Source organism: Felis catus, chromosome A3 (genome assembly GCF_018350175.1).
Source record: "Felis catus isolate Fca126 chromosome A3, F.catus_Fca126_mat1.0, whole genome shotgun sequence".
NCBI lineage: Eukaryota > Metazoa > Chordata > Mammalia > Carnivora > Felidae > Felis > Felis catus.
Window position 1 is genome coordinate 8,791,345 of NC_058370.1, and position 18,617 is coordinate 8,809,961.

Genomic DNA, 18,617 nt, shown 5'->3' on the forward strand with positions numbered 1-18,617 from the left:
GTTTTCGGGGCAAAATTGCCAGTTTAGTGATGCTCAATTTTAAGAGATGACTTCACTTCTCTCGTCCCCGTTGTGTAGTGTGTGTAGTAAGAGGAGGTTGATCTAGAACTCTGACGCTCAGTTTTGTGGGAGTGGGTATCTGAACTGTAGCAAGTGGAACGGTCTTTTGGAGGGCTGGAGTTTAAATACAATAACCCTTTAAATGAGCGTCCCGTCCCGGCAGACCTTTACTCTCTTGTAGCAGAGATACATTCTCCTGCTCAGTGCAGAGTTTGAAGTTTCAAGTTTAACCCACCGTCACTTGGGGACAGATTCCGATTGGTCTCAGGTATATCTTGTCCACGCGAGTGCTGGCGAATGATACGGTTTGCTTTCCAAAACATGCTGAGTTTTGACAAACAACGTGTTTGACCCAATGCCAAACCTTTTATCTTCTGTGAAGATTAGGTTGTGCTTGCTACCCTCTAGTGGTAGCTGGCCTGATCTTAGGATCGCCTTCTGCCTGGTTGGGAAAACTGGCAATTTACATTGGCTCAGTTTTCTGAATCAGTTACTCTGAAGAAGCTGGTTATTGCAGCCAGCGAGTGTAGGTCCAGCAGGCACGTCGCAGACGTGTCGGGAGAACAGAAAGTTGCCCCTGCATGTCAGTCTGTTAAGTGATCTTGCCTGTGATTGAGGCAAAATGAGGAGTGGACTCTTTTAACGATCCACTAAGTTGGCGGTACTCAGGAAACAAAAACAAAACAAAACAAAAAACAAGGCACGCATGTTAAAAAGCTTGCAAGACTTCAGATGACCTCCAAACAGTGTTTGGTATGTTCCTACCCTTTCTGGTTTACCCCAGCACTAATATATAAAAGCTATTTTATGCTTTTCCGAAAATGCTTCCATCAAAAATACTTAAAGCCCACTTGTCTTACTCATGTACTCGAGCTGTCTTCTTACGTAAATATGTTTGTTTCTGCTTCAAGATAAAAATGATGATGGAGGAAAAATAAAGCATCTTACGTCCTCAAGAGAATGTAGTTACTGTGGGAAGTTTTTCCGTTCAAATTATTACCTCAATATTCATCTCAGAACGCACACAGGTAAGGAGCTTCCTGGATCTTTAATTCTTACTGGCTTAAACAATTATGATGCGGTTCTTTGTGTTTCTTTTTTTAAATATTGTTGTTCAACTATTCTGTTAGATCCTTGGAGAATAGTTTGACTCAATGTGTAGTGTGCTAATGGCAGTCTGTTAGTGTCATTTTGTAACTCGAGCCGTTCCTGACTTTCTGACTATTGTAGCCTCTCACCTTATTACAACTTGCTCTTTATCTTTAGTATGTTTTAATGCCACAGCTTTTTTTGGTATTGGTTTTTATGATTTGGGATGAAAAGAGAATATGTTTAGAATTTCCTTGAGATTGTAGAAGCAGTGTACCATAATGGTTTACGAGGCTTAAGATTAAGTTTAAGGCGCACTGTTTAAGACGCTATTCACATTTTCAAATACTCAGTGGAGTGAGGGTGATGAAGCAAGCAGCTAGGGAAAAACCCCGGATATGAAGGTCAGCAGGGAGGAAGGAAAAGGAAAGACCCTACATTCTCTCTTAGATGATTCTAGTTTCCAAAGATCTGGTTTGACGCTTTTCATAAACTCGTGTAATACAGTGACATTTGTTGTTTTAGGTGAAAAACCGTACAAATGTGAATTCTGTGACTATGCTGCAGCCCAGAAGACCTCTCTGCGGTATCACCTGGAGAGACATCACAAGGACAAACAGATCGATGTTGCCGCGGAAGTCAAGAACGACGGGAAAAACCAGGAGCCCGAAGATGCACTACTTACCCCCGACAGTGCGCAAACCAAAAATTTGAAAAGATTTTTTGATGGTGCCAAAGATGTTAAAGGCAGCCCACCTGCAAAGCAACTTAAGGGGATGGCCTCTGCCTTTCCGAATGTTCTGGGCAGCACTGTCCTCTCACCAGTTCACAAAGATACTCAGGATTTCAATAAAAATGCAACCGATGACAGTACTGATAGAGTCTGCAAAACTCCTGCCCCCGCCTATTTGGATGCGTTACCCAAGAGAGCGGCGGGTGACCCTCAGGCGCAGGAACCCACGTGTAGAACAGAGGTGGGGGTCCCCGGAGGTGCGGCCCATGCGGCCGAGGTCGGTCACCGGGAGAAGCACGCGGGGACGGCGATGGCAGCCGAGGGCAAGCACAAGGCCAGCGCGGACTGCCAGGAGAAGCCTCTGAACCTGTCCCTCGGGGCGCTTCACGGCTGCCCGGCCATTTCTCTGAGCAAAAGTTTAATCCCAGGGATCACCTGCCCATTTTGTACCTTCAAGACCTTTTATCCCGAGGTTTTGATGATGCACCAGCGACTGGAGCATAAGTACAACCCCGACATCCACAAAAACTGCAGGAGCAAGTCTCTGCTGCGAAGCCGGCGCACCGGCTGCCCGCCCGCGCTGCTGGGGAAGGACGTGGCCCCGCTGGCGCACTTCCCCAAGCCCAAGGCCAGGCCCGCGCCCGCGCCGCCCGCCAAGGCCGCGCCGGCCGACCGGGACCGCGACCGCGACCGGGGGAAGCCGGGCCCCGCCGCGCCCGCCAGGCCCCCGCCGCCCCCGGGGCTCGACCCCAGCACTTTAGCGCCCAGCAACCTGAAGGCGCCGCGGCCGCCGCACCAGCCGCAGCCGCAGCCCGGCGGGGCGCAGGGGGTCGCCCGGCCGCCGGCCGACGCCGCCAACCCAGAGAGGGGCCGGAGGCCCGAGGCCAAGGCCAGGGCACCCGCCGGCCTCGCCCCGCCCGGTCCTGCCGCCGCCGCCAACGGCTGTGCGGAGCGTCCCTGGGCGCCGCGGGGCCGCGACCCCCCGAGCGGCCGCCCCGCCGAGCCCGGAGAGCCGCTGCCCAAGCGGCCGCGGCCCGACGCCGAGCCGCCCGCGCCCACCTTCCGCCGGGCCTTCGAGCTGCCCAAGTACCACGTGGTGCGCGGCCTGCAGTCGCTGCTGCCCGCCGAGTGCGTGTGCCCGCCGCCCGCCGCGCTGCCGCCCAAGCCGCGCGCCGCGCCCGCGCCGCTCTTCGCCTGCGGGCCCGCCGCCGAAGGTGAGGCTGGGGGAGGGGTGGGTGGATGCTCTGGGTCACCCCCGGGAAGGTGAGGCTGCGGCTGCGGTTGGGGGCTGCGACAGGCCCTGGGCCCGCCGGTTGGGGGCTGCGACAGGCCCTGGGCCCGCCGCCGAAGGGGAGGCTGGGGGGGCGGGGGAAGAGGCCCTGCCCTTCCCCTCCCCCGCAAGGGGAGGCCAGGGGAGGGGTGGATAATAGGCCCTGGGCTCGCTGGGGAAGGTGGAGGGGGGTACAGACCCTAGGCCGCGGGAGTGGAGGAGGGGGTGGGCCCTGGGCCTGGGGGCTGCTGAGGGTCAGGGGTGGGGGGATGGACAGACTGGGGGCCCACGCCCTCCAGGCTGAAGGCCACACTTCCCGGCCGCAGCCAGCTCACAATGCTAGTGAGGTCCGGGGCGCCCTGGGCAGTGCTGGCTCCCCACCCTTCATGCTGAAGCCCTTTGGAGCCCAGCCCAGTCTGTCCCTTCGCCTGTATGAGTGGTCTGTGGGTGGGCAGTGCCCCCACTAGCCGGTGACAGATGCGCTGTGAGCCCCCTAGGAGCATGCGTCTTCCACCAGGAGCAGAAAGTATGAGAACCTCAGTGGACAGTCTTTTGATGCTAGGACTCTAGAATCAGACCGTTTTTTGTTAAATATTCAGTGCATTTTAAAAGCCTCACCCTTTTCCCATATGGACAATTTTTTTCTTAAATGATGAAGTGTTTTATTTAGATTTGGTCTTTCTTCATCTTTTGGAAACTCTGAATGCTGCAAGGTTAGCAAGTCATTATATACATCTTGTAATGCCTTCACATACTAGGCACACAATGTACAGGGTCATGCGTCAATGTAATATTATCAACACAGCATAAACATTTAAGCAGTAGATAACGTTTCACATAAAAGAGGCTCTATGCATCATATGGCCTGACCCCACAGAAAGCAAACGTTAGAATGCCATTTCAGCAGTTACAGTGTTGGTAGAATCAATAGAGTTAATTTGTTTCATACCCATCATATATTTCCATCAGACATCCATAAGGAAGAAGGAAGGGACAAAACCTGTTTTTCCCCTGCGGGTAAATTGTTAAAAGTCGAAGATGACTTTGGAGTTCTCCCCATGGAAGTGTTTTCAAAACCCCTGCTTCCTTCCGGCCCCTTTCCCTTAGAGGCCTGTGGCGCTTTACCTGTGCAGGTGAAGAGGTCGATCAGAGTGTACCGGGGAGCTGTCCCACGAGGCCGACTTAATTAAACCACTTCCTTTGTCCGATGTAAGCCCCGCTGGTCTGTGCAGCCCCAAAGAGAAATCCATTTTCAAACCTCTCAGTTTGTATTAATTTCAAATTAAGGGTTCTGTGTGGCGACAATACTCTTATCAAGGATAGCTTGATGCCAATTGATATGGTAGGGATAGCAAATTGTAAAACAATTGCTTTTACACACTCCAGTGAATTTTCTAAATCCTGTGATGAAATACTAATTTTTACAGCCTTTTGATTAGAAGTGTCTATTTTTCTCCCTATCGGTTGTTAAAACGGACGTGAGTCAAAACTTTGCCTTTACTTGAAGAGTAGGGCTCTGTGTTGCAAGTGAAAGCCTCTTTTCAAACATCAGTATTTTTTCTCCTCTTCCCCACAGTTACGGTTCATGATGCATGTAGGTTTAAGATAACGTCTACCACCATTGTTTTGGGCTTTATTCCCCCCCACCCCCACACGCTGGTGCCGAAACCCGAGATTGTAGCTTACTTACAGTTACTGATGTCATTCTTACCAATGACCACATGGCACTCAGATAATTTTAGCTTCAGCGATTTAAAATTTTGTGCTAGCAAAGTCCTCGAGGCACTTCAAACCATTTCAGTTGTAACGTGCTTTTATGCGTTTTTTTTTTTTTTTTCTTCTCCAAACAGGAAAAAGGCCTGTGTCATATCAACACTTATCTAGCAGCATGCTACAGAAGAGAAACTATGAGAATTTTATTGGGAATGCACATTATCGACCAAATGATAAAAAAACTTGATTTCCTGTTTCGGGTAAGAAAGGTAAGCATATAGGATCTATTGATTGTAGTTAATTGAAAATAAACCATCTAGTTCATTCAGTAGAATATAAAGTAAAATTATTTTTGATTTTTAAAGTGTTCTTAAGACCTCCAGTGCGCAGGGTCTCCGGATATCCATGATGATGGTAACTAATCACAATAGTACCGACTGGAATTTACTAAGCATTTATTTCGTGCTCAGCCTGGAAGTGTTTTTATAATCATGACCTCATTTAATCCTTCCCACATGCGGGGCGGGGGGGGGGGGGCATTAGGCCAGGGATTAGCAAACCTCCACCTGCTTTTATCTGCAAAGTTTTACTGGCACACAGTTGTGTCCATGCCTTTCCATATAGCTGATGGCTTCTGAGCCACATCAGCAGAGTGGTAGTTGTGACAGAGAGCGCATGGCCTGCAAAGCTGAGAATATTTACATTTACATTCTGGCTCTTTACAGAAAATGGTTGCTGGGTTGGGAGGTCCCGTGCACCCTTTACGGATGAGGGTACCGAGACTTGGGTCGCATCCCACTCTTAGTTCTGTCCTAGCATGACCCAAAGCCTGGGCCCCAACCCTCATGCTTAAGAGCTTGTTCAAAACCTCGGTGCATCCTTATCTGTTGAGGGAGGGGAGCGGGACAGGAGCGCGGAGGTGCATTTTGACAATGTGGTTCACATGGCGAATGTATCTAACTGTAGATACGCAGAAGACTCCAGCGGGACCCTCAGAGTTGTGTTAATTCCGTTGAGTTAATTCCGAGTTTGGCCACAGGGCCTGATGTCCGCACAAGTTACTCTAGACCTCATTTACCGATAAATTGAACGACAACAGCTGGGTTTATGGACAGATTGGAGTTCTCTCCCAGAAACGCTTTTCTTGTCTAAAGCCCACCATGTACTCCGGTCCCCTGGCAGGATGTCTCCCTCTCGTTTGCATGTGGGGCCCATCGGGCTGATGCAGATCTATGCTCCTTTCTCCCCTCACTTAGTGAAAGTAGGAGGAGAAGGAAGTGTTGTCGCAGGAGCGGGATTCAGCCCCCTCTCCGTGAAAACAAAACAAATCGTTGATGGATTATAAGGCACAGCTGATTTGTAACAGGTTCCTTGCACTGTAGGGGCACAGTCTGTCAGTCACAGAGGATGCCACTGTCCTGTTGGTCCCGCCCCGGCCTCTTTCTGTAACCTCTGAGCATCTCTGCTTGCATTTCCTCTGCCTGGAACATCCTTCTGCATTCTGGGTGCCAGATGACCTCTCTCTGATACGCGGGACCAGTTAACATCATTTCCTCAGGACGTCTGCTGGGAACCAGGGACTTCCCTGGCCGCTGCCCCTTGCTTGTGCTGTCCACCCCCACGTCTGCCCCTCTTACCTGTGTGCCCCAGTTCACTGCTAGCTCCGCTTGAGAGGAGATTGCTTTGTTCACTGCCTCGCCCGCTGCCGGGACCATCACTGATCAAACCCGTTAGATGTTGGCTGAACAGATAATGTTATCACCTTTCGGTTTCTTGTGGTGGCCTTTGCCAGGCTTCATGTAACTGATGCAAATGCTGATTCTTGGTGAAATCCTCTTCGTTAAATCACTGTTCAGAATGTAGTAGTATCCTCTGGGGTGGCGCAGCGTTGTGTAGAGAGTCCTGGTACTTTCATTGCAACGATTTTTTTTTAAGGTTTAATTTGTTAACCTCCACCCCCATCGTGAGGCTCGAACTCACAACCGGGAGATCGAGTCACATGCTCCACCCACTGAGCCAGCCAGGCGCCCCTTCGTTGCAACATTTGAGCTTAAGGGGAACTCCGTGCATTTCTAGATCCCTTTGGTTCTGTTTATTACGCTTCTTTATTAAAAGAAAAAAGATTTTCCCAAGCTGTTTTCAGTTTTATCTTGACCCGCTCTCTTGAACCTTCTTCCCCCGTAGGACCCGATGGATGTGTGTTCTGTCCATGAAATTGAGTGAGTCCATCCTTTGAGAAGGCAGATGGCGGAAGCTCGTGAAATAAGCTGTGACCGTGCTGTGCATGTAACATACCAGGAACACTACGGTTTTGTAAAGTTGTTCTGTTAACTTTTGTACCAAATAGCAATAAAAACCATAGTTGGAACAGTTGGGTTGTACACAAATGGAGACTGCAAATCTCTGTTTTGTCCCTGAATAATATTTTTTTTAGAGTTGACCAAATAAGGAGTCTTTTGCATACTTGAGCGCTGCTGAACACAAACCATCCGGGTGGGGGGGCGGGGGGGGGGAGAGTCTATAACGAACGCTTGCACCTCAGGTAACTCTGTACATACGTAAGTTCGAAACCTGCTTGTTCAGATACTGTGCGTCCCCTTTCTCTCTCCTGTAGCTCATCCCCATGAGCAGCTCCTGCTGTTTGTGTTCTTTCATGGAAAATGTATGTTTAAAAAAAAAAAAATTCCCGATGATTTGTATCATGTTAAATCCTCCTCAGTGCGTCGTCTTAACAAAATTGTGAACGGAAGTATCGACCCTCTGTGACTATGTGCTGCATATACTGAGGTCAGCCATTCTGGATTCGGTGCCCTTTCATTGCAAGTGTCAGTCTGTCAACTGAGGAAGAGTCCCGATCTGCGACCCTTTTCTGAGAGCAGCCTGGGCCCCGTAGGGTTTTTAAGCGGGCGTGTCTACAGAGAAGCGCGTCTGTCCTCTTCAGGACAGCCCCACATCCAGTAAACATACCAAATTCTATGTGGAGTTACTTACTTTCTATCAAGTTCGTCACTTTTGTTGGAAAATTCAGGGTTTTTTTGGCTTTCGCTTAAATTGGTATGTAAAAAACCTGAAATGCTGAATTACACACGTGAATTTCATATATCGGGGGGCGGTTTTAAAGGACGTGAAAGCATTTGGGTAAATTTTAGGTTTGTATCTGGAAGTCCTGGTGTGCCTGGCCTTTCGGTTAACCGTGGACGTACACGAGTTAATTGTAGACACGTTGATTCTGAATAAGGAACTGCCTGCCGAGCCTTCTGGTAATGGGGAGGGTGCGATCTGGTTCTTGACCTCAGTTGTCTTCCCATTTTTGGTTGTGTTGAGCAACCAGATGTAGTTTGGGTTTTAAAGCGAGGATGGCCACCAGCTGGCTTACTACTAGATGTTTTAGACTTTTGTTCCCTTCCACATGCTGTCCGTGGCTGAGTTTATTCAGCAGTACGTGGGTTTAGCAACCACAAGATATTTTATTAAGAAAACTGTTTCAAAAATAAATTTGCACTGTTAAGTTTTCTTGCCCTGCCCTTCTGCGTTAGAGCGAGAGTAAAGTCCTACAAGAATCCTGATTTTTTTTGTTTTGTTTTCATTATGCAACACGAAGCGTACTTGACCGAGAAGTCTTAACTCCCGTGGGAAAGGGAGACCTGATTGGTCTGTTGGCCTTGTAGTGAAGTGCTTTGTATCAGGAGAGACTAGTACACTAGCCACCATTTTTCCTGTTCACAAGCTGAGCCATATGTACATAATCTAGATTTTTGTTTTTATAGTTTTGCACTTTTATAGCCTATTTTTGAAGATTTAACACATTTGCAAGATGATTGACTTGATCTTTGCCTAATCCAATGAGTGTTACAGAAAGCTCGCTGTGACTATAAATGTAAATCTTTAAAAGGGGATACGAGATAATAGAGGGCTGAAATTTAAACCTGTATTTAAAAAAAAAAAAATCACCAAATCTATTTGAAAACAAGTCAATTCATGTCATGCTGAAATTTGGGGGGCTTTCAGATTTCTCTTTTCTAACCACATTTCTCAATTTCTGAATACATAAAAATGTCCTTTTTTCCACAGCCCTTGTCCTCCAATTTTTTTTTTTTTTTTTTGTCCATCAGTATTAACTATTGGGATACTACTGGTTTTGTATGTTTTTTTTTTTTTCCTTTGAGACAACAGTACATATAATAGAGGTACAATCCGTTGGATTTTTGTTTATGTATTTATTTCATTCCAGTTTGATTTATTTTAATTGTTGATACTTGTCAAACAGTAGACATTACTTGTTTTATTTATGATATATTTCAGCTTAAAGTTATGTTATTATATGTGGATGTAAATATAGATTTGGTGTTTTGCAGTCTTGGTTTGGGTCTTTATTGCGTCCCTCGTTTCTGCTTTTAACTTTTTAGAAATACAACTTTAAGCCTGCAGTTTAGTGGAGGGGTTCGTGTAATGAATCCTCACCCTCGCCAGCAGCATTTTTTTCTCCCCCGAGTATTTTAAAGCGAGTCTCAGACACGATTTAGTTTCATCCCTACGACCCTTCACTGTGAGTCCCTAACGGATAAGGGCTTTCATGGTCACACGTAACCAACCACGATGTCCACACAGCCTTGCAAAAGTGTCGTCTTAGATTTGGTCAGTTGAGTTGTGATCAAGACCCAAACAAGATCCACTTAGTTTAGAAGATCGTTTTTTTATTTATTTATTTATTTATTTTTATTTATTTTATTTAAAAAAAAATTTTTTTTTAACGTTTATTTATTTTTGAGACAGAGAGAGACAGAGAGAGAGAGAGCGTGAACGGCGGAGGGTCAGAGAGGGAGACACAGAATCGGAAACAAGCTCCAGGCTCTGAGCTGTCAGCACAGAGCCCGATGCGGGGCTCGAACTCACGGACCTCGAGATCATGACCTGAGCTAAAGTCGGACCCTTAACCGACTGAGCCACCCAGGCACCCCTAGAAGATAGTTTTTTTTTTTTTTTTTTAAGCCTGTTTTAATTCACATCTCCCTCCACACACACCTTAGAGGACATTTTAGTGAAGAGGCTGGGTCATTCGTCCTGTAGAAGTTGGCACCTTCTTAGGGTTTATTGCATATTTGTGGTTTCATCTGACCTGTTTTTCCAGTCTATCTCCTATAAACTGGTGAATTAAATCTAGGGGTTTAAAGTAGATTTGAGCTCAGTTTTGGGGAGCAGGGGTCTGTGTGCTCCCAATTGCATCACCTCTGGACATGTACAATATTTGGTTTTCCAACCTGTAGTGAAGTTTGATCAGTGGGTCAAACTAACCAGCTGTTAGTAGTGTCAGACTAACCAGCCGTAATAAAGTTCCCCATCAACCTTTCTCCTTTGGGTTTTAGCAGCCACTGACGAACATTAGGGATGTTACAAAAGGTGGTTTTTTTTTTTTTTTTTTTTAAGTTCTGTCATTTCCTCTGCATTTATTATTGGACAGAAGACCTCATGTGATTATTTGATGACCTTGAAATACAGCTTAAACAAGAAAGGATAAATAAAACTTGATTCTCCCCCTTCATTAACCAGCCTTGAGAATAATGTCTGGTCTCAGACAAGACTGGTGAATGAACTTTCGAATTTTTTGTTAAGAACTCATTGTACATTTGACAAGTTGTAAGCAAATTGCAGGCATCATTTTGACGCTCAGAACCTTCGGGGTCTCTGGCCGACAGGGTCTCTCCTTCAAGTTGGCTCTGTTTTGGACAACACTCTGGAGGCTTCTTAGTTTTAAGGCAGGCGTTCTGAGCTCTCCTTGACCCATTTCCTGACCCGGACCTGGAGAGTTACTTACCTGAGGACCCTGGGTTCCTTTTCTGGGAAATGGTAATTAGAAATGGTGATTTGGGGGTAGGCTGCTTCAACCCCAGGGCCTTCATAACAGAGAGGATATATATGCTCTTAAAGAGTAAAACAAAACAACACTTGAATGAATTATATTGCTGTTTTCTGCCCTGCCCTCCCCTCCCCTCCCCTCTTCCCTCTTTCTTTCCTTCCCTCTTTCCCGCTTTCCCTTTCTTCCTCTTTTCTTTCTTATTTTATTTTTAAGCAATTTCTAAGCCAAAGAGGGGACTCAAACTACAACCTTGAGATGAAGAGTCACATGCTCTACCAACGTAGCCAACTAGGTGCATCTATATGGCTGTTTCTGTCTCAATTAAAATAGTGCTTTTGTTTCTTTGATTTTTATATTGGATTCTCTGAAAAGTTGGGTTCCCGATACCCACATGGCTTGCTTTACCCTACTACATATAGCAAGGAAGTCATGATGCCAATATTACTACCAACATTCTAAGGGAAGATTTTAAGCTTATTCAATTTCACTTGTTTGTAAGTGGGTTCTCTCAACTGGTGGTCCCAGATTAGCAAAATCATCATCGCTGGGAAGTTGCCAGAAATGCCAACCATCAGGCTCACACACCCGCTGAATCAGCAACTTTGGGGGTGGGGTCCGGCCGTCAAGTCTTCCGTGGTCCCTGCTGTCTACTGCGTAAATTCCACTCGAGAAACGCAAGCATGGTTGAGGGAGCCCAACCTTCTTTATGTGGGCTTGCCAACATACGCTCTTGGGTTCAGTGTTTTCCATCTTGAGATCCTACATTGTCTTTTTTTCCTTTTAAATACAGTTTCGTTATGTAAAACAGTTTCTTAAAACCATGAGACCAGGTATATAGCCAGAGAAGCTCACTAGCTTTTCATCCGTTCCAGTCTGCTCCCAACCTTCTATAAAGCAACCATTTCATAAAATTAGTTTTTGATTTATCCTTCCATTGTTTCTGCAAAGATCGAGGTGCATTTCTGTTCAGATGCCCTCAGATGAAAAGGAGCATGTAATACACGGCAGTGCAGGCTGACTTCAGTGGTTTTATTTAATTTTTTCTTAAGAAAGCACGCTTTGCTCCTGAAAACCTAATGGCTCCAAGGGGAAAAAAAAATCACCTCTGGAGAGGTGAAGGAAGTTGGTGGCCTCTCTGCCTGTTTTTAATTTTTTTAAATGTTTGTTTATTTTTGAGAGAGCGCAAGTGGGGGAGGGGCAGAGAGAGGGGGAGACCCAGAATCCGAAGCCGCTCCAGGCTCCGAGCCGTCAGCACAGAGCCCCACGCGGGGCTTGAACCCACGAACTACAAGATCACGACCTGAGCCGAAGTCGGACGCTTCACCGACTGAGCCACCCAGGCGCCCCTCTGCCTGTTTCTATTCATTCCGCGTGTGTTTGTTTGCCAAGTGCTTCGCGCTGGTGCTGGGCGCGGGGGAATCTGTGTCCCATGAACCAAAGTTGGTCTTCTACCTTCCTAGAGCTAACTAACGTCCTCCAGGCGGGTGCCGAAGACGGGCTGAAAACCGGTAAACCCAATTGTGACCAGTTGCAATAATGGAAGGAAACCAGTGGGAGACAGAAGAATGTGGAGCACAGAGCTGAGGGGTGAGGCCAGCTTCCGAACAGATAACTAAAGGATAAAGGCTGCTGGCTTTTTATTCTTTGTTGCGGCTCTTCTGTGCCACCCACGGAGGGTGCTTGGCCATCGCTCTGGCCCCCCGCCCACCGGGGGGCCAGTAGCACCCCTCCCCGTTGTGGTTTTGTAACCACCCAAAGTGTCTTCAGGCAATCCAAAATGTCCCTGGGGTGCCAAGTGGTCCCAGTGGTGCACCGCAGCTCCTGGGACGAATTTGGAGTTCGGGCAAGAGCCCGAGGTATTGAGTCCCGAGGATTTGGGGCCATGATGGACGTGCAGGGAAGGCCTTTGAAGGTACCCGGGCAGATGGTGGCATCAGATTTACGTTTGAGGATAACTCTGGAAAAAACCAGAGACGCAGGATGACAAGATGTCCACTCTTTGCGTTTGTACAAAGTCTTACCAAAGAAGAAAAAAAAAAGTCAAAACTTTTTTCCTGCCGTTTTTACCCTTAGTCACCCAGGGAGATTTCATCATCACTTTGGCCCACACATCAGACTCCGGAATTCCTGTAGCTGTTCTGGCCTCCCCCTCAGAATCCCATTCCCAAGCCCTGACCTCCCCCGGATCCTGACGGACCAGGGATTCTTCTTTAGAGTGAGAAGTTACCTAAACTTCCTAGATTTTCAGGCATCTGTAATCTCGTTAGAATGATAATTAAAATGTCCTCGAGCTAAGTGCCTGACAGGCATCATCTTTGTTTGTCTAGGGACTGATTGCCACCCTCCACCCCGGGGGATTTTCCCTTTAACCCCCAGCAGCCCTGGGTTGGGATTTTAGGAACAGATGAATCCTTTCCAGTCCTCACCTCTGACAACACAGGACCCTGGGGTTCAGAGGTCTGAGTGCATCTGTCTGCATCGGGACCGCCTCCAGCCCTGCCCCTGAGGCCAGCTGTGTCCACGCAGCCACCCAGGCCTCACTGGCGTCTGAACTCGACATGCGGACGATGAAAGCACCAGCCGCAGCTTTCCCCCGGCTCCACCGAAGGCTCCAGACCCTTCAGCCGCCTGGGAGAACTCATGTCCTCATCCAAGCGGAGAGCAAGCCTGCTGCCTCTTTTCCTGCAAAACCTCTGGGCACACACACACAGATTGCCTCCTGTCTCCTCCGTTGCTATCCCCTCGGCCAAGCCACTCTTCCCCCGGAGGGCAGCCATCGCCTCCCGTCCCCCTTCCTCCCTGTTCAACCTCCTCTCCCCCGGCCGGATCTCTACGTGGGTGTTGGAACTCTTTTTTATTTTTTTTAATTTAATTTTTTTTCCCAACGTTTGTTTATTTTTGGGACAGAGACAGAGCATGAATGGGGGAGGGGCAGAGAGAAGGGGAGACACAGAATCGGAAACAGGCTCCAGGCTCTGAGCCATCAGCCCAGAGCCCCACGCGGGGCTCGAACTCACGGACCGCGAGATCGTGACCTGGCTGAAGTCGGACGCTTAACCGACTGCACCACCCAGGCGCCCCCGGAACTCTTTTTTAACATGTAGATAATTTTACCCAGGTCCCTGTTCAAACCCTCCACGGACTTTCAGTCGTAGGATAAAACCCCAAATCCTTGGCCTGACCCCTGGCCTCGCTTAGCCTTCTTCCCTCATTTTTTACGGCAGCCACAGAGGCCTTGGTTCTCCTTCTGGAAACTTCTGGGCACCTTCCTCTTTCAGCAGTGGTATCTTTGCTATTTCGAGGCCTGGCAACACTTTTATCTCGGGTAGCCTGCCCTGCTCCCTGACTTCACCCGATTGTGCTCGTACGTCACCTGCCCCGAAGCCTTTCCAGCCTCCTTACGTCTGTATCTGGTTATTTTTCCTCGTAGCACTCACTACCACCTGCCGTTAGGGTGTGTACTTGAAGGTGGGCTCCCCAGGGGAAGGAATGTATTGATGTTTCCCCTGGGCATAGCGCAAAGCTCCTCTCTCCTTCAATATGTGCGGGGAGGATGGAGGGATGGATGGATGATGAATGGATGAATACGATTTATTCCAGCCCAGCAATCCTTTAATGGCAGAGATGGTCTCCTAGAATTATCTCCGAATAACCTCCTACCTGTGAGATTGTCTGCTGAGTCACTGCAGGTAAGCATTTCCATCTACCTGTGGCAAAAACGTAAAGCACACTCAAGGCTTGTTAGTTTCTTATCCCTTATACATCATTGTACCCAGTGGAAGGAGTTTCACAGGCTATGCATGGGTGGGGAGGTACTTAAGAAGACTAAAAGGTAATTAGGATCAGGAGAGTTTTGGTCTGGAGTATTTGAAAGGCTTTTTTCGAGGGCGTGGGTGGGTAGAGCAAGCGGTGAAGACGGCTGGTGGGCAGAATTTGATAATCGCATCAGGGGACATTGGAGACACTGCCCGGAGACAAGTGTTCCTCACATCTGAGACGTTTACACTTTGACAGGTAATCTAAACAGAGAAAAGCTTCCCGTGGTCCACGCCAATGCAAGCACCGTTCATCATAAGAAAGGTTAACATCATGTGACCATTCTTTTTTTTTTTTTTTAAATGTTTATTTATTTTTGAGAGACAGAGACAGAGTGTGAGCGGGGGAGGGGCAGACAGAGAGGGAGACACAGAATCGGAAGCAGGCTCCAGGCTCCGAGCTGTCAGCACAGAGCCCTGATGCAGGGTTTGAACTCACAGACCGTGAGATCATGACCTGAGCCGAAGTTGGACCCTGAACCTCCTAAGCCACCCAGGCGCCCCTCTTTTAGTTTTTAAAATGTTTATTTATTTTGAGAGAGAGAGCTTGAGCAAGCATGAGTAGGAGAGGGGCAGAGAGAGAATCTTGCACAGTCAACGCAGAGTCTGACACGAGGCTCCATCCCACGAACCGTGAGATCATGACCTGAGCTGAAATCAAGAGTCAGATGCTTAACTGAGCCACCCAGGTGCCCCAATGTGGCCATTCTTAGAACTTCTGGCTTCAGAATCATTTGTAAAACGATACAAAATATTCAGGGTCCTCAAAAGTTTTTGTTTACGTGGGTTATGCCTATTGATATTTGCCATAGTAGAGTTTAAAACAATTAAGACATCTATTAATTCAAGAGGAAAAATAATTAACCCCCTACATGTTAATATGAATAACATATTTTTTTCATGGTAAATAAAATTCCCAAAGCGAAAGAAATTTTCCAAGAAGAGTGGCAATGTTTCACTTCTTTGTTAACTCTTCAGCGCCTTAGTAAAAGAGTGGGATGGTCATCTTTGTCACTCATCCTGTCTTTCTTGACGTCCCACTTCACATGGCCCATGGAAAGCAAGTAACTTCCTAATACGTCTTTCTGACCCTGTGGACCCCCTTGAGGGGCTTGGGACCTGGTGCTTCTGGAATAGGACCGTGATCAAGGGCTTTGCACGGGACACAGATAGTGCTTTAACACCTCTATTTTCTCCATTAAGAACCCACATTTTGGGCGCCTGGGTGGCTCAGTCGGTTAAGCATCTGACTTTTGGCTCAGGTCATAATCTCCTGGTTCAAGAGTTCAAGCCCCACGTTGGGCTGCCTGCTGTCAGCACGGAGTCCACTGCTTCAGATCCTCTGTTCCCCCCTCTCTCTGCCCCTCCCCTGCTTATGTGAGCTCTCTCTCTCTCAAAAATAAATAAACATTAAAAAAAACCAAACAGATTTTGGGGGTGCCCAGGTGGCTTAGTCGGTTAAACATCCGACTTCGGCTCGGGCCATGATCTCGTGGTTCGTGAGTTTGAGCCCCGTGTCGGGCTCTGTGTTGACAGCTCAGAGCCTGGATGGAGCCCGCTTCGGATTCTGTGTCCTCCTCTCTCTCTCTGCCCCTCCCCTGCTCACGCTCTGTCTCTCGGTCTCTCTCAAAAGTAAACATTATAAAATAAACGCATGAAAAAACTCCCACATTTTGCACAAAAGCACAGGTAGCATGTGATTGCACTTATGTGAGGTTCCCAGGATAGTCCAATCTACAGAGACAGAAATTGGAATGGCTGTTGCCTGGAGTGGGGGTGGGGGTAGGGAGGAGGATGGAGCGTTTGATGGGGACAGAGTTTCAGTTTGGGAAGATAAAAACATTCTGGAGGTGCATAGTGGGGCTGCATAGCAAAGTGAATGTATTTAACGCCACTGAGCTGCACACTTAAAAATGGTTAAAATGGGAAATTTTATGTTACGCGTATCTTACCACAATATAAAAAAACCTCCTGATTTTAAAATTACAAGCACAATACGTCTTTACGAAAAGGCAAGCCTTGTGTAAATCTAGAGTAAAGAGAGTGAAACTCCATCCTCTAAGGGGAAACACCTTTAATAATTCAGAATCTGTGTGTCCTGATTTTCCTCTATGCCCATACTGTTACTTATTACTGTTATCAGAAACGGGGTTATTCTATAGCTTTCTTTTTTTTTTTTTTCCAACGTTTATTTATTTTTTTTGGGACAGAGAGAGACAGAGCATGAACGGGGGAGGGGCAGAGAGAGAGGGAGACACAGAATCGGAAACAGGCTCCAGGCTCTGAGCCATCAGCCCAGAGCCTGACGCGGGGCTCAAACTCACGGACCGCGAGATCGTGACCTGGCTGAAGTCGGACGCTTAACCGACTGCGCCACCCAGGCGCCCCAATCTTTTTGTTTTTTTTAAAGTTCACTTATTTATTTTGAGAGAGAGAGAGAGAGAGCATGAGGAGGGGAGGGGCAGAGGGATAGAGAGAGAGAGAGAGAGAGAGAGAGAGAGGGAGAGAGAGAATTCCAAGCAGGCTCTGTGCTGTCAGCACAGAGCCCGGTGCTGGGCTTGATCCCACAAACTGAGATCGTGATCCAGGCCAAAATCAAGAGTCAGACACTTAACCGACTGAGCCCCCCAGATCCCTCCCTGTAGCCTCCTGAATATTGTTCCTTTCCCCCCTCAACTTAGTATATGAATACTGAGCATTTACTATGTGCCAAAGACAGCACTAAGGGACTTCATGAGAATTATCTTAGGTGGCCAGTTTATCCTCACCATTTGACAGATAAGGAAACTGAGGCCCAAAGAAGTTGAGTAAGTTGCCTGTGGCTGGTAAAGGGGTTGAGCTATGTCTGTGCTTTTAATGGATAAGTAGCTGGCTACAGTTTATACACGAGTTTTGAAATAATTTTTATTTTATTTGTTTTATTTTATGTATGTATGTATTTATGTATTTATTTTTGAGAGAGAGAGAGAGAGAGAGAGAGAGAGAGAGAGAGAGTAAGCGGGGGAGGGGTAGAGAGGAGGGAGAGAGAATCCCAAGCAGGCTTCATGCCATAAGCACAGAGTCCAATGTGGGGCTTGAACTCACAAACCGGGAGATCATGACCTGAGCCGAAGTTAAGAGTCAGATGCTCAGCCGACTGAGCCACCCAGGCGCCCCACATGAGTTTTGTAAAAGGTGGATATTTCTGTGAATTTAGCTGAAGCCATCACTGGGATTTGATTACATTTGGTTACATTTGGAACCTGGTCTCCAATTATGATGAAGGTGATGAGCACAATATCCTCCTGCCAAATTGTATGTCAGAAGTGCGATCTTAAAGACGATCGATACTGGAAAAATTTGAATAATTCAAGACTATTTTTTCCGTAGAACTAACTGAAGGGAGGACCCCAGGCGTTTTAGCTCACGCTGGAACGTGTTCAATAAACTGCACCACCAGGTGGCGCTGTTGTGAACAAACGTCCTCTTCCGGTCCCACCGGCTTTGACATTCAACTATTTGGGACAATTTTTCAAAGACAGAATATCTGTGATATTTTATTATTTTATTTTATTTTATTTTATTTTATTTTATTTTATTTTATTTATTTTATTTTATTTTATTTTATTTTATCTTACCTCATCTTATTTTATTTTATTTTATTTTATTTTATTTTATTTTATTTTATCTGTGTTATTTTAAATGTTGCAGGGCGGGGGGTGGGTGGAACCTGGATGGCTCAGTCAGCTAAGACAACTCTCGATTTCAGCTCAGATCGTGTTCCCAGGGTTGTGGGATCGAGCCCCACATCAGACCCTGCTGAGTGTGGAGCCTGCTTGGGATTGTCTTTCTCTCTCCTTCTGCCTCTCTCCCCTCCTTGCTTTCTCTCTCTCTCTGAAATAAAAAAAAAAAAAATTAAAATTAAATGCTGCAGGAAATATGAGACTCTATCGTGGTTTTATTGAAATATTTATAATTTTTATAGTTCAACATTCCATGGGCTAGCCTTTACCTTCATTAACCAGTTTATTCCTCGTACATAGTGATTGTAACCCTGAAGCAGAACGACAAATACCCCGTTTGGGTATTCGATTTCCAGTAATG

General features: G+C 47.0%; 1 protein-coding gene across 7 annotated transcripts in view; it reads left to right on the top strand.

Annotated features, from left to right (window-relative positions):
- ZNF217 (zinc finger protein 217) overlaps positions 1 to 9,219 on the top strand; it is a 38,635-nt gene extending 29,416 nt beyond the window's left edge. For all 7 annotated transcript variants that reach the window (XM_023251087.2, XM_019828023.3, XM_023251089.2 and 4 more), the window contains 4 exons: positions 972 to 1,088; positions 1,675 to 3,096; positions 5,003 to 5,134; positions 7,050 to 9,219. In XM_023251087.2, coding sequence (XP_023106855.2) covers positions 972 to 1,088; positions 1,675 to 3,096; positions 5,003 to 5,112 — 1,649 coding nt within the window. In that variant the 3' untranslated portion in view covers positions 5,113 to 5,134; positions 7,050 to 9,219. The remainder of the gene's footprint in view (positions 1 to 971; positions 1,089 to 1,674; positions 3,097 to 5,002; positions 5,135 to 7,049) is intronic.
- Positions 9,220 to 18,617: the final 9,398 nt, after the last annotated feature.